Genomic DNA, 13,000 nt, shown 5'->3' with positions numbered 1-13,000 from the left:
GAGAAATTTATCGTTTATTTCGTTATTCGGTATACGAGCATACCCTTTTATAGTAAAATGTAATATAGGTTGAAAGAATGCAGGTAATATAATGTAATAAAAGCTGAATGTAATATAGATAGAGAGTAATATACGTCGAAAGTGAATATTTATTCCATATTGCATGAAATTTTGTATTTTAAGGCACGAAAAATTTAATTCTAGAATTTTCGATTTTAAGCTTTGAAATGAAAAAACATTTTAAATCTGAATTTTGACCTAGCAGAGTAAGACAGCGATACTCGATTTATCGCATTTAGTTTCGTTCACGTAGTGGACCTATTAGAAAAGAATTAGGCGCGAACCAGTACATTTACGCAAACAACCAGACATACGTATACAGATAGTTACTTACCTGATACCGTGAGATGGACAGTTCTGACTAATGGAGGATGAGCACTGACTTGACACTCGTACAGGCCACCGTCTCGTTCGGTCACCGTGCTCAAAAGCAACCGCCAATCATTCGGCTTCTCAAACTCCAACGAGAACCTGGCGTCGTTTGAGTATGTGTCCGGACCGTAGGTGAGCAAGTGAAGCTCCTCGCCTCGTCTGCGGGCCCAGGACACCTGAAATCATACAATCTGATTATTAGTAGGTGTTCTAGAATAGAATGCTGAGGCATAATATTTTCCTTAAGAACGCCTACTGTGTTCGATACTGTACAACAGAATTTCCTAACACAACTCTAAAACATTTTTGTGAATATTTAAAAAAAAAAATCAATTCACCTTAATATTCGATCATAGCTGGTAGATCTTCGGGAGGTTAGGAGCTCCCGATTTAACTTGCAGCGACTCCACCTCGTGTTTCGAGTGAGCCTGGCAAGTGCGTGTTCTTAGAGCACTATTTGCGGTAAAAAATAATACGTTTGCTAAGGGCAACACTTTTATTAAATGTATGTATGCCACAAAATAAAACGTAACGCATAGAGACAAACGCAATAACGAACGTAATGGCGACGCAACTGAACGCAACCGCCTTCAGAACGATCAGAGGCGCCGAATCGGTTGCCGCGCGCTGATTGGCTCCTGGCTAGGGACTCGACGGCTAGTAGCCAATGGATAAAAAATGTTCGACCAATCCGAACGGCCCGGTTGTGATAAATTCATATATCTCTTCCAATCATAACAATTTTTCACTAAAGTATAAAAATTAACTATGAACCTAATTTCAAATTTGAAAATCTAAATGTGGCACATAAATGGAGAAAAGAAACGAAACATGAACCACGATCATTTGGTTAAAAGAATTAAGATTATCTTGCAGTATAATATCACATGAAAGGCTATTCCTGAGAGATTCTACGATGTAGAATTCTTGCAACGTGTCGATCTGAAATACGAAGACGGCTTATAGCAATGTAAATTCAATGTAAATCGGACATCCTGGCCTCGTATGTACTCGAATTCAAACATCATTTTCCTGGATAGACGACAGCCACTCTCTTGATGCACACCTGCCGAGATAATCACTTTTCAGATGTACTACATTTCAAAGAGAATGCTAGTACGCCATGGACAGCTACATCCCAAGTACGCAGAAAAACCCTGAAGGAATAAAAACTTCGTTCTGGAAGACGACGTTGCGATCTCAAAGTGTCCTAGATTTCAACCGAAGGCCGAAAGTACACAAGCTTAATCATTTTTTTTTCAGATATCAAAGAATATGAGATATATCTTACATCTTGAGGTCGAGACGATTGACATCGTTTTTTAATAAGCAAAGAAAAATGATGAAACTATAGAAAAATAAAATAGAAAAAAAAGGTATGAGATTTTTTGTGACGTTCAAAACCCTTTCCTTAGAATTTATTAAAATAATTTGACAAAATCTATATACGTATTCAATAATTCAATTATTATTCTGTCGTTTAGTATTGTTAAAAGCACCTGTGACCGTTCGAGTTTCGAGAAAATCGAAAATGTCTCGAGTAAAATGCCATTGGTACGATTTAATACGGTACTCGTGTTCCGTAGTTTGATACAGACGAATTAAAGGATCGTTAGGCGCAGCCGAATCGTTGAAATTCCGCTATTTCTAGTCGTCGACACAAAGGATAGCTTGAAACGGGCATCTACAGTCATTTGTCATTATTATAAAGGACTCAGCAGTGAATAATTACATCTTAGGAAACTTTGGCCCAGCCCGTACCTACCTACCGGTTACGTTTATCTTGATTCCTACGCGCGACACTTTGACCCGGTTGCTGCGATTAACAGTAACGGAAATTGTTAATTGAAATCTAATGTTCTGTTTTTTAATGACCCTCGACAAGTCTGGCTAAGTGAAAAGTTTATTTTAAATTTCATTATTACTATTCAATGTCATGATAAATATACATTGAGTTCTAAAAAGTTTGAGAGCATTTGGTCCATTCATTTTTCTTATAAAGAAAGAGAAAACCGACTTCGTTCATACTTAATTATAAGGCAATTATAAAGAACTTCGAGAGTAATAATTACACAAAATTGTAACGTATTTTTCCGCAAGATTAATATTTCCAAATAAAATAATACAAAATTAGAAAAATATGTGTTTATAAAATGTATTTTTATGTGTTATCCGTCTTCTAAAAATGAACCAGTAATTTTAAAAGATTACTTGCCATTTATTCTCACCCGCTTAAAAAATCAGAAACGAATATTCCAGCGCGTTTCATCGTAAGTGAAAAGAAACAGCACTGTCGTCATTAGGCGGGAAATAATGGTGAAAAGGTGGCAAAGGAAAAAAGAAAGTGAACGATGTACAGCACGTAGAGCTTCGAGTCTCGATAACAAGGCGTAATAATGTTTGCCTGTCGTTGCAGTGTCCGAGATAAATCGTCGCCCGTCGAATCAGCAGTTTAAAAATGCGAGATCGACGGAAAGCTGAACGCACTCGAGAGATCAGACAACGATCTCTGCTAAGGAAAGGATACAGATCCGATAAAACGCGATGCTACGATGAAACTGGAACGAATCGATCGTATCGATCTTTGATCGGTTATAAGCGAACGTGACCTGCCTGCTGGAAATGAGTAGTACCCTCACGTCCACTAAACGAGCCTGAGAAAACGAATTATTGACCATAATGTACTATACAGGCTTGTCCCAAAGGTATTTTATAAATCAAAACAGAGTTTTACGAGATAAAATCATTCTCGGTTATTATATGAATTTAAAATTTCATATAATTAACTAAGTACATTTTTATTTAATGCCAACAACAAATTTGATGAGTTGATTGCATTGTTTTCAAGCTGATTATGAATAAATGAAATTATTTTAAATTGAAATTATGAATTTTAATGCATTTTACTACTCGTTTCAACGTTATGTAAAGTTGTACCCAGAAATACCTGGAAATAAGTGGTCGATCCCTTGAGACGATCGACCAATCGAATAGTGTTCAGAAAACTTTAATTAGCTCTCGGATTCTATTGACGAACTGCTGAGAAACTTCGTTCTTAAAGCAAAGAAACGATGGTGACCCAGCGACACCGACAACAAAATGGTGCAAAACTGGGATAGAACGATAAAATATTAGAATTCCTATTAATTTCTATTAAAATCGTTACAGCAATAATAGCTCCATTGAAAGGAACAGAGCTGATCTTGCAATTTATAAAAATCCTGCCCCTAAAAAAAAAGGTTACCCACTGACTATTGCGAATAAACTTATTTCATACCAATAGCATATATTTTTTTTCTAATTAATGAAGTACTACTTCGTTACAAATTATCGGCTTGGAAGGGATTAGTATGAGTGACTTTCTATTTATGTACGTACGTTTTTCTCGTTATTGATGCGTCTATTGTAGGATCCATCTAATCAGCTTAATTATATCGTGGAAGGTGAATTCGTTCGACGCACGCAAATATCTCAAAGTCAAATGGAAGTGTATTTCTGGATACGACATTGTAATTATTGTAAGTCCTCTGCTGTCCCATCTAATCTCCTTGAGAGTTTGCAGAAGCACCTTGAGGCGTTCTATATTCGAACTATTATTCAGCCCTCGGTGGTTGATTAGAACTTTATAGGCTCATTATGCTAAGGTTATCTTCGTTTCACGATTTAAAAGCTCTTCCTTGTTTTAGTCTTTATTACTCCCTCGACTAAATTTTACATTGTTTGAACCTACACTTTGTAAATAACAATTGTCCAATTAACGGTGCGTTAATAATCTAGTGCGATAAAAATTATAACTTCAAAAGAGCTGTCAAACTATGAGAGACTATCAGAGCTGTCTCAGAGATTGCAAGGCCCGAAGTGAAATTATTGCCTTTTTATTGGTCAAAAATATTAAATTGCTTTTTGTAATTATTTAAATCTCATTTAAAATTAATTAAATTCATTGGAAGCTATTCCTTTGACTCTCTGATTTATATCTTTCAAATTGTCTGTTCGCGAATTATTTACAATCTCAATTTCATGATTGAATTTAATTGGAACGGATGCTTTTCGTTGATAATAATTTCTAGATGTTTAGACTTCGTATTTGGAAGTGGACAAAATTTCATTTCAATAACAGCAATTAAGAAATTGAAATATAACGATAATGAATTGGTATGATTAATGAATTATTAATGGAAGAAGATTTGATTAAATTTTCCAGATTCATTGAAATAGTTTTGTCATTATATGTATATTGGAATAATTTTAACTCTGATGATGATCAGTATCTCTCACACCCTGTTAAATATTTCAATATACATAATTGGAAATCACCACATATTACCATCAGTATAGTTGTACAGTTGCAATTAAATCGGACTTCCCCAGGAAAAATAGTAATGTCCCGAAGAAAATGACAATGTAGCGCAATGATGCGCTTGCATGGGTTTTTTTCTCAGTAGAAGATTATATTTTTATTTTAGACACAAAAAAGATGATTTTGAATACTTTTGTTCGTGTTTTCAAGAGATGCAACATCCTTGTAAGTTCATTATAAATTATAAATCAAGCATCGTTTAGGTAAGGGAGAAATTTAGCTAACCACTAAAGGGAAACTTTAAGTCTTTTCAGGTGATAACCAAAACTTTCCAACTCCTTCTTAAGCCAACTTATTAATATCCTTACCGAACTTACTAATATAAAAAAAAACTGTAGCTACAAAACAAGTATAAATTCAAAATTTTAGAAACGGCTCTTTGATCTTGCAAATTACTCGAGGCTCTGTTTAATTACGTTATACATATAGTCTTTTACTAATTAGTAATTACTGAAAGTAGTTTATTCTATACACATTGAATTAACGCAAAGAAACTGAAGTATCTATAGAAATATAATAATTTATAAATACAGTTTTTGTTAATCAATATTATGCTACTTATTCCATTACCAATTATGGTTATTTCTACCATGATATTCAACGCGGTAAATCCGCTGACAAAGTTATCTTTGTGTCATGGATTCAATCTCGCTGGAAAAAATTGTCAGTCTTTTTCTTTCTGAGAGTACTTCAGCATAATGGAATCGCGGTTGTTATCACTGGAGTTATGAATTATCCTTCGAAAAAAGTATCCTCGTCAATGGACACAGGGAGATGAAAAATTTGACGACGTGGCGAGTAGATGGAATATGAGTACCTACGCTCGGTGAAGAGATATAAAGTTAAACAATTTACAGAGACAGCTGATTTAGCTTATGGAAAAATTATACCGTAGCCGAGATCGACAGCACTGATGTAACGCAAACACTAGGATAGGAACTTGTCTGACATGAATCTTCCACGGTATAAATCTGTTCGACTCTTTTAACTCTTCCAATCTGTGTCCAGGACACGTGAAATAAAAAATGAAGAGATTTTACAATTTGATACTCGATGAATCTTTCCTTTTATAAATAGACAAAATTTATTTTCGGTAATAGTTTAATTATAGATTTTATAAATCAAGTTAATGAACTATTTAGAATGAAATCGTAGCCTCAGGTTGAATGACCTCGAGGTCGTACGGTTAGATCTAAAGTTGGACAGCCTGGGGGTCATAAATTCCAAATTGGACGCTTGTGGAATCGTTGGTCTCCGAGCTATCATCTACAGACAAATAAAATACAGTATTCCACTAAAAAGTAAACAAAGTTGACCCTCTTCTTTCATTAATTCTTCCTAACAGAATAAAATTATAACTATTGTTGTACAAAACTTTTGTAAGAAACTTTTCTAATTCATAATTATCATGATTTCTGCACAAAATATCTTCAAAACTACTGACGGAATTTAGCAGGATGAAGGAAGTCCTGGAAAATCCTTCGGTACGAGGGTAGCCCTAAACCGTAGAAGCGAAAACGAGATATGAAAAAAAATCCAAAGGATGAGAGAAGATCAGAGATGGGTCCGAGTAAAAGTAGCCTTGAGCTCGAATTAATCCAGCAGCAAACAAAGATACCGAATCCTCTTTAACCTCACCCTCGTCTCAGTCATATCTTTTCTTTCGAGCACCCTCTCTACCGCCTCTCCTTTCTGAACCAACGTTTCTACCACACAGTCAATATTAACATAAATCACATTAACCACTGTTGATCTGGAAAAATGGATGAAAGAAAAAGAAGCATCATCCGTATGCCCTTATAATTTGCGGTTTAACATGTTGACTATCATGCCACCCCTATGTGACCCTTCAATTTCCATAGAAATCCATTACCCATGATATCAGAAATTCTTTTTTCAAATTTTCTTCAAAGCTTATAATGTTAAATCCGATTTTCTTTATTTTTGATTATTCATAGCAATGTAATCTAAAATTTTCAGAAACATTCCAGTACGTATGGAAAAAGGAATTTTAATTTCTTAATATGGGGCAACTGATTTTTCTGGTTCTCCTCTCACCTTTCTAGCTGTGCTACTGCATAAGTTGGTAGAGAACAAAACAACAGTTAGAGCATCACAGTAACAATTTCACCAGTATTTCTGTCTCTCTCTTTTGCATAGCCGCGATTCGCTCGCAGGCAATTAACGTAGCATCGGCTTACTTGTTAAGCTAATTACACGTGTACAAACTTCTAGTGGCTGTTAGACGAGAGGACCGTCAAAAGTTCACCTCTGGTCGTTATAAGTGGGAAAGTAGCTAGTTTCCAGTGACTTCCACTGCCAACATCAGTTCATGAGATACATGTACTTAGCCAATCATGCTGATTCTTCGTCTAATCTGATTTTCTACTTTGAACTGACATTTTAGTATTACATGTACCTATTATTATGTTCGTTAGATTTTAATCGAAAATTTGTAGATTTTAAACTTCTACAAATTCTCGTATAAAGAGCTAAAATTGTTAATACATAATATTTTCAAATTTAACGACGAAATAACTATCCAAGGTGTATCAAATTGTCCAATTCTAACATAGACAAATAACAGCATTGTCATTTGCTAAATAATCACCTCTACGAACATAATGAGAAACCACTAGGACATTTAACGAACTTTAGACATGGGTCGATTACCTCCCACCGCGTGAGTCAATCAAAACACGGGCATAACAGGAGATCAGCCGGGTCTAAAGTGTCCCATTATATTAAAATTATTGATCGTCGCCGTAGAGTACGGTCTTTTGTTGCTGTTAATGAAGTTTCAGATAGAGTCGCGTTTCCAACCTCTTAAGACAACTGACAGACTTGCGGAAGAAGTTTCAGGAACGTGTATCTTCTAGGAGGCAGCAGTCGACCTGAAGACTTTGCCTACGGTTTTGCGACACTCGAAAAGTTCTGCGATACATAATTAGGAAACTCGAGCTTCTGCAACTAGTGTTCTAGATTTACCAACTTTCTATTATTATTATTCGAAACTTTTAAGCTTCCTTTTAGAGATCGGCAATTAATGACAATCTATTCTGAGAATTTTGCTATTAGAAAGAGAGGGTCTATGAAAGTGCGCGCTGAAGAGAGAGTTTATGGACACCTAATATTAGCTGTCAAGCTAATATTCTTTCCATCTCTGCACGGTACATTTTCAAATTGAGAAACTGACAATTCATCAGTGCCTGTGAATGTACGCCTTTACGCTCACCCTTTACTGCTCTATAATATAATTTAATTAATGAATGAACAACTGCAATCTTGAATTTATGAACTTTTTAATGAGGCGAATATCGTCGGTGCTGCCGAGATAATTGTTTGGTTGACTTCTTAACAAAGTTGGTAAAGCATAGAATCTTGGATTTATTAAGTTTTTCAACGGGTCGACGTTCCTGCAACGTCTTCGTGGTTTACCCCCATGATCCCGCCACGTAATTCGTATACCGTGAATAATTAAGTTAATTTGATTTTTCTCGCAGTCAACTAGGCAGTTTTTAAATTATTAACTGCCCGAAGCAAAACGACGCTAACTTCTGTTTGTAGTTCGAAGTTTATAACGAAAGAAAATTTACATTTCATCCGAGCGTAACTACAATCCAGATATCAACAACACCATTAATATTATTTTGTGTTAATGAAGCAAGTTTTTTCGACGGGATAATTGGAACAAAGAATAAAGTTTTCTCCTGGTACATTGCCAAGTTTTGATTTCAATCGAAGTTGAAAATCACGTTTTTTTTATCTTAAACTCAAAGAAAAATGATGTTTTAAAGTATCAGAGACGAAGATATTATTGCTACATTGTCTAAGACTTGTGTAAAATTTTGAACAATATTAACTTGTTAAAAATCACATTACAGAAAATTTGGAGATTCAAAAATTTTCTCCAAGTCCATTGATGGAACGTACCATTCGTTCTATTAGAATTCGGAAACAATTGTGCACAATTTTCAGACTAAACAGAAAGCTGGCAGTTCTCGTTTGAACGCAATGAAACAGCCTGTTTCGATCGATCTAACGTTCCTCCACTTAGAAAGATTGAATTCCAAACAGTAATCGTGAACGGAACCGCTTTCCCCGTTTCGAGACAGCTTCGAAAGCATCGTCGCTACGACTTTGCACAGAATTGCTGAATTCGACGATTTATCGGTCATGCCGCAACAATAAGTGCACAGAAACATTTACTGCCTTCTTCTTGCCACCGATCGTCTTTTTATCGTCATTCTGTTCTATGGAGCCGTCAATGTGACAATGGAAACAACTTTTGCTTGTCTCACGAAGTTTTGATATCAATTGAAAACATTAAAATTCAAATTTCACAATCAGTAATCTAACTCAAACTGTAAGTAATTGTTTATTGACTAAGTAAATTACTCACTTAATTCATTAGAGGTATTAGAAACCGTATCCCTAATTGAAGTTTAATTCATAAAATGATGTAATTATTCGCCTTCAGTTTAAGTAATTAACCTGTAATTTGAACAAATTGAGAAGACCATGATAGATAAGCTTCATCAAAGAATTAATAACCATTTTCACGCTTCAATTTCAATCAACCTCGTTATCTTTCCTATTAAAATCAAACTGACGTTGAATCGATACGAACAATTTCCGTTCATTCCGATACAAGCTCCATTACAATAAAATAAAACTACTCTAACTTGTGGGTAATGCGCCGTTCAGTTACATTTACCTCGATAAAAGGTACACGAGTATGTAACATCGATAAAGGTTTTTCTGGTCGATCTGCCACGAAATTAAGAGGAAAATATTTGGGTCGCCATTCGTGGAATTTTCTTCGTTGGAACTTTCGTAACGGGTTAAAGTGCCAGTCCTATCTGAAGAGAAAGACCCGACGATGCGAAACGGAAGAAAACGCAACGAAATATCTTCGTGGAAAACAGAGGTAACGACGCAAAGCTTTTAGTAATGCAGGAAAACAGAAAACAGAGAAGATAGTTGAAAACTTGCTACGAAAGAATCAGAGCATATCTGATATATCAACTTTCCTATATAACATTTAAATTTACTCTTCATAAACTTATACATACGTTACTAATCGGGATAAATTAGGAAGAAAGAATTATATATTAAATTTAATCCTACCCCCTAGTTGTAAACGAGTCTTTTGATCATCACCTATGTATTTATAATTACTTCCACTACATATTCGTATTTTGAAAAAACGTGACAACGTTTGTTTCCACTGTTCGCGCAAATCGAATTGATGGTTGCTAAAAAGTGAGAAAAAGGAAAGAGACAGAAAGACTTACTTTGAGAGGATCCTGCAGGTTCTGCACCCTGCAATGCATGTACACTTTAGCACCGAGTTGCACGGTTATGTTGCTTTCTGGATCTTCGAAAAAGGGTCTTGGCTCGGGCGTGCCGCTAGTTTCTGTCGCAAAACTTTCCACCTCGTATACCTGTAAGTTAAAAGAGAACACAAAAAGTTTATCAAACGTGCCAACGTTCCTTTTTCGTACAGATATCGTTTCTCGTAATTGTGAAAGAACTCTTCTGTTGCGTGATAAATACAAATAAAATTTCTTTATTAAAACTTTTATGAAGAGAAAAGTAATGTCATGGTCTGGACAAAAAGCTTTCAACTGTACAAAGAAAGAGGAAAATAATATTAGCTGGTGCTACAGGTGGTTCTGAAACAAACTAGTATATTTTTCCAAGGAAATCATATTACTTGGGATAACATGTTTCAAGGTGGGTCACACGCTTGGATTCGGTTTTATATTATACTTTGGAGAAAAATGATAGCACCAAAAAGTTGAATTTAATATACTCTTCTATCATTCTTCTTTCAGATTTTTTGCAACCATAAGAAAGACACTGCTAGGCAAAAATATGGATAAGATATTCTGAAAATTACCTGAACAGGGGTTTAAAAATTCACCAATTTTTTTGTATATTCTATCAAAAGTTCAATAAGAAGCATTTGACATTTTAAGCATTTGTTATTTTAAGATTACAAAAATATTTAAGAGATCTGAAAAGGTGTCAGGAAGAGGATGTTGCTTTGTAAGAGAAGAAAAGATAAACAGAGAGGTGTTAAAAATACTTTGGTGTTCTTACGGAAAAGACACTCGAACTGCTCGTTTCGATTATACAGCTGACTTACCTCGGTAAAAGGTGAACTGAGCTCATCCCAGAACGATTTCGGCAGGTTTTCCAGTCCGGGAAATGGCTTAGCACCTGAAACAATTTCAAATCAGATTATATATGTCCTAACCTCACATAGGTACGACGATATAATTAAAACGTACCGGTAAATTTACTACTACTCCCTATCCCATCCCCTTTCCTGTTATAATTAATGCACGATACTCTCAGCTATTCAAATGAATAGAATCATGGAGGCTTGATTAATCGAACCATGTTCTATAACTTCCGTCGGATAATGAAGATTTTAATGAAAGATGAAGAAACATGTCACGGTAATTGAATTCGATTAAATCTAATTAAAGCTCTATCACTTCTTCATTAACTCTCAGAAGACGGATTCTCTATGAGCGATGAGGTAGTCGGATATACGGTTACTATAGTTGATTAATACATGTAGGAATATATCATTTATGCTAGATCAAAATGACCCAACATTCCAGGAGCGAAGTTTCAAATTTGAAGACTTTGAAATTTGAATTCATTTGAATAAATTTTATAATATTCAATAGTTAGAGAAATATGTAAGAAAATAATCCAGCATTCAGGTTGCGAAGTAGAATTGTAAGAATGATAGCTAATAAAACTTCTCAGGCGACACTGTTATAAATTAAGTAGTGAAAAGTCGTGATCAATGTCAGACGTGACTTTATCTCGTATTTTCATGCGGTGCAACAAAAATGTTTGTAGAGAAGGCAAACAGCGAGCGGCGACCACGTCGTTAGCGTAACAGACGCAGAAAATCGAATTACTATGGAAACAATCGCGAACTTGGGAGAACGAGTGTACTGCAGTGGAAAAGTTTTTCACTTTCCACCGAGTAGAAGGCAAACTCTGCTCGCCGCTTGTCGACGGATAGAATGGCCTTATCAGCAGCGAGCACACGCGACTCTGCTGCGAGTTTCCAAGACGATGCACATAAATGTATTCTCCTCGGAAGGTTACACAACGAACCAGATAGCAGAGAAACAACAGCGAACTTTCGTTAAAATAAACGTTTTCATGTGAACCGGAGAAAAAATATATGTATGTATCTATGAAACATGACAGCAGTCGATATTCCTCCTGATCCGTACAATTATTGAGACTTTCGTGATACCAGAACTGGGGTACGCTTGAAGAAAACACTAAATGTACAGTGTGTTTCAAAAATAAGTAGATAAAATTTTATTGTGTAGGAGAAGGGAAAAAAAATACACTAGCGCAGTAAATCGTTATAATTTTCCAACTGCACCATCGTATTTTGAAATTTTCTTCGGTAGATTGCAACAAAGGTGTTCTTAATATCTCCGTCTAATCGTTCTTTCATCACGATTCAATTTTGTCGGTGAACACGGTGCGCGAGTTAATTCAATCACCTTTAGTTCGCAGCTGCGTGCTTCTCTGGTCGGTTCAACCATAACGACACGCGTGTGCTCGTGCATATATCGATACAATTCTTGCATAAATCCCACGGCGATCGCGCGCAGCATTCGCCACAGACGAAATTGAAACACGCGCGTGCTCTTCCATTTGTATTCCGGCCAGGAGAAACTCGCCTCCATTTGTTAATTTAACCGCCACGCTTTAATGCTATCATTCCGACTCGATGTTCCGTATATTTCCACCTCGATTCAATGAAACGTTTAAAAACCGTGTTAAGCACTACCGTAAAAGCATAACCGATTATCATTTCGGTTGAAATGTGCGACACGAAAGCGTTTGTGAAATTTTCTTTGAATAAATTTTGAACATTTACTCGCACGGTTGTACATTTTTACTAAGGTAGGTAAGTAAATACATGTGTAGTTTCTAAGCAAAGGGAGGAAAAACTGAGTACACCTAATTAAGTTACTGGCGCTAGTGTAATCTACTGATGTAACTTACTTTTACCAATTTTCCATATTCAAATTAAACGTAGACTCCATTTCCCATATTTGAGAAAATAAAATATACCGCGTTCGATTCAAACATAGAAAGGTTCACACCTTTCTTGGCGCGTTATGTACTATCGAAAGGGAAGAAGTAATAAAG

The 13,000-nt window shown here is 35.7% G+C and overlaps 1 protein-coding gene and 1 long non-coding RNA gene across 3 annotated transcripts in view; one reads left to right on the top strand and one right to left on the bottom strand.

Annotated features, from left to right (window-relative positions):
- The window catches only part of LOC117607594 (opioid-binding protein/cell adhesion molecule), a 137,003-nt gene that overhangs the window by 86,636 nt on the left and 37,367 nt on the right, over positions 1-13,000 (bottom strand). Inside the window, exons 4-6 of one of the 2 annotated variants that reach the window (XM_034331466.2) lie at positions 10,947-11,020; positions 10,090-10,239; positions 395-608 (exon numbers count right to left, since the gene is read on the bottom strand). In XM_034331466.2, the coding sequence (XP_034187357.1) occupies positions 395-608; positions 10,090-10,239; positions 10,947-11,020 (438 nt within the window). Of the gene's footprint in view, positions 1-394; positions 609-10,089; positions 10,240-10,511; positions 10,604-10,946; positions 11,021-13,000 lie in introns of those variants that run through there. The other variant, XM_034331467.2, reaches the window with a different exon arrangement.
- LOC143305370 (uncharacterized) lies at positions 10,128-10,899 on the top strand. The gene is made up of 3 exons (XR_013062252.1): positions 10,128-10,241; positions 10,302-10,531; positions 10,633-10,899. It is a non-coding gene; the product is annotated as an uncharacterized LOC143305370 (long non-coding RNA).

Source organism: Osmia lignaria, chromosome 6 (assembly GCF_051020975.1).
Source record: "Osmia lignaria lignaria isolate PbOS001 chromosome 6, iyOsmLign1, whole genome shotgun sequence".
Classification (NCBI taxonomy): domain Eukaryota; kingdom Metazoa; phylum Arthropoda; class Insecta; order Hymenoptera; family Megachilidae; genus Osmia; species Osmia lignaria.
Note: the sequence above shows the minus strand (reverse complement) of the source record. Positions and strands in the feature narration are given on the sequence as shown.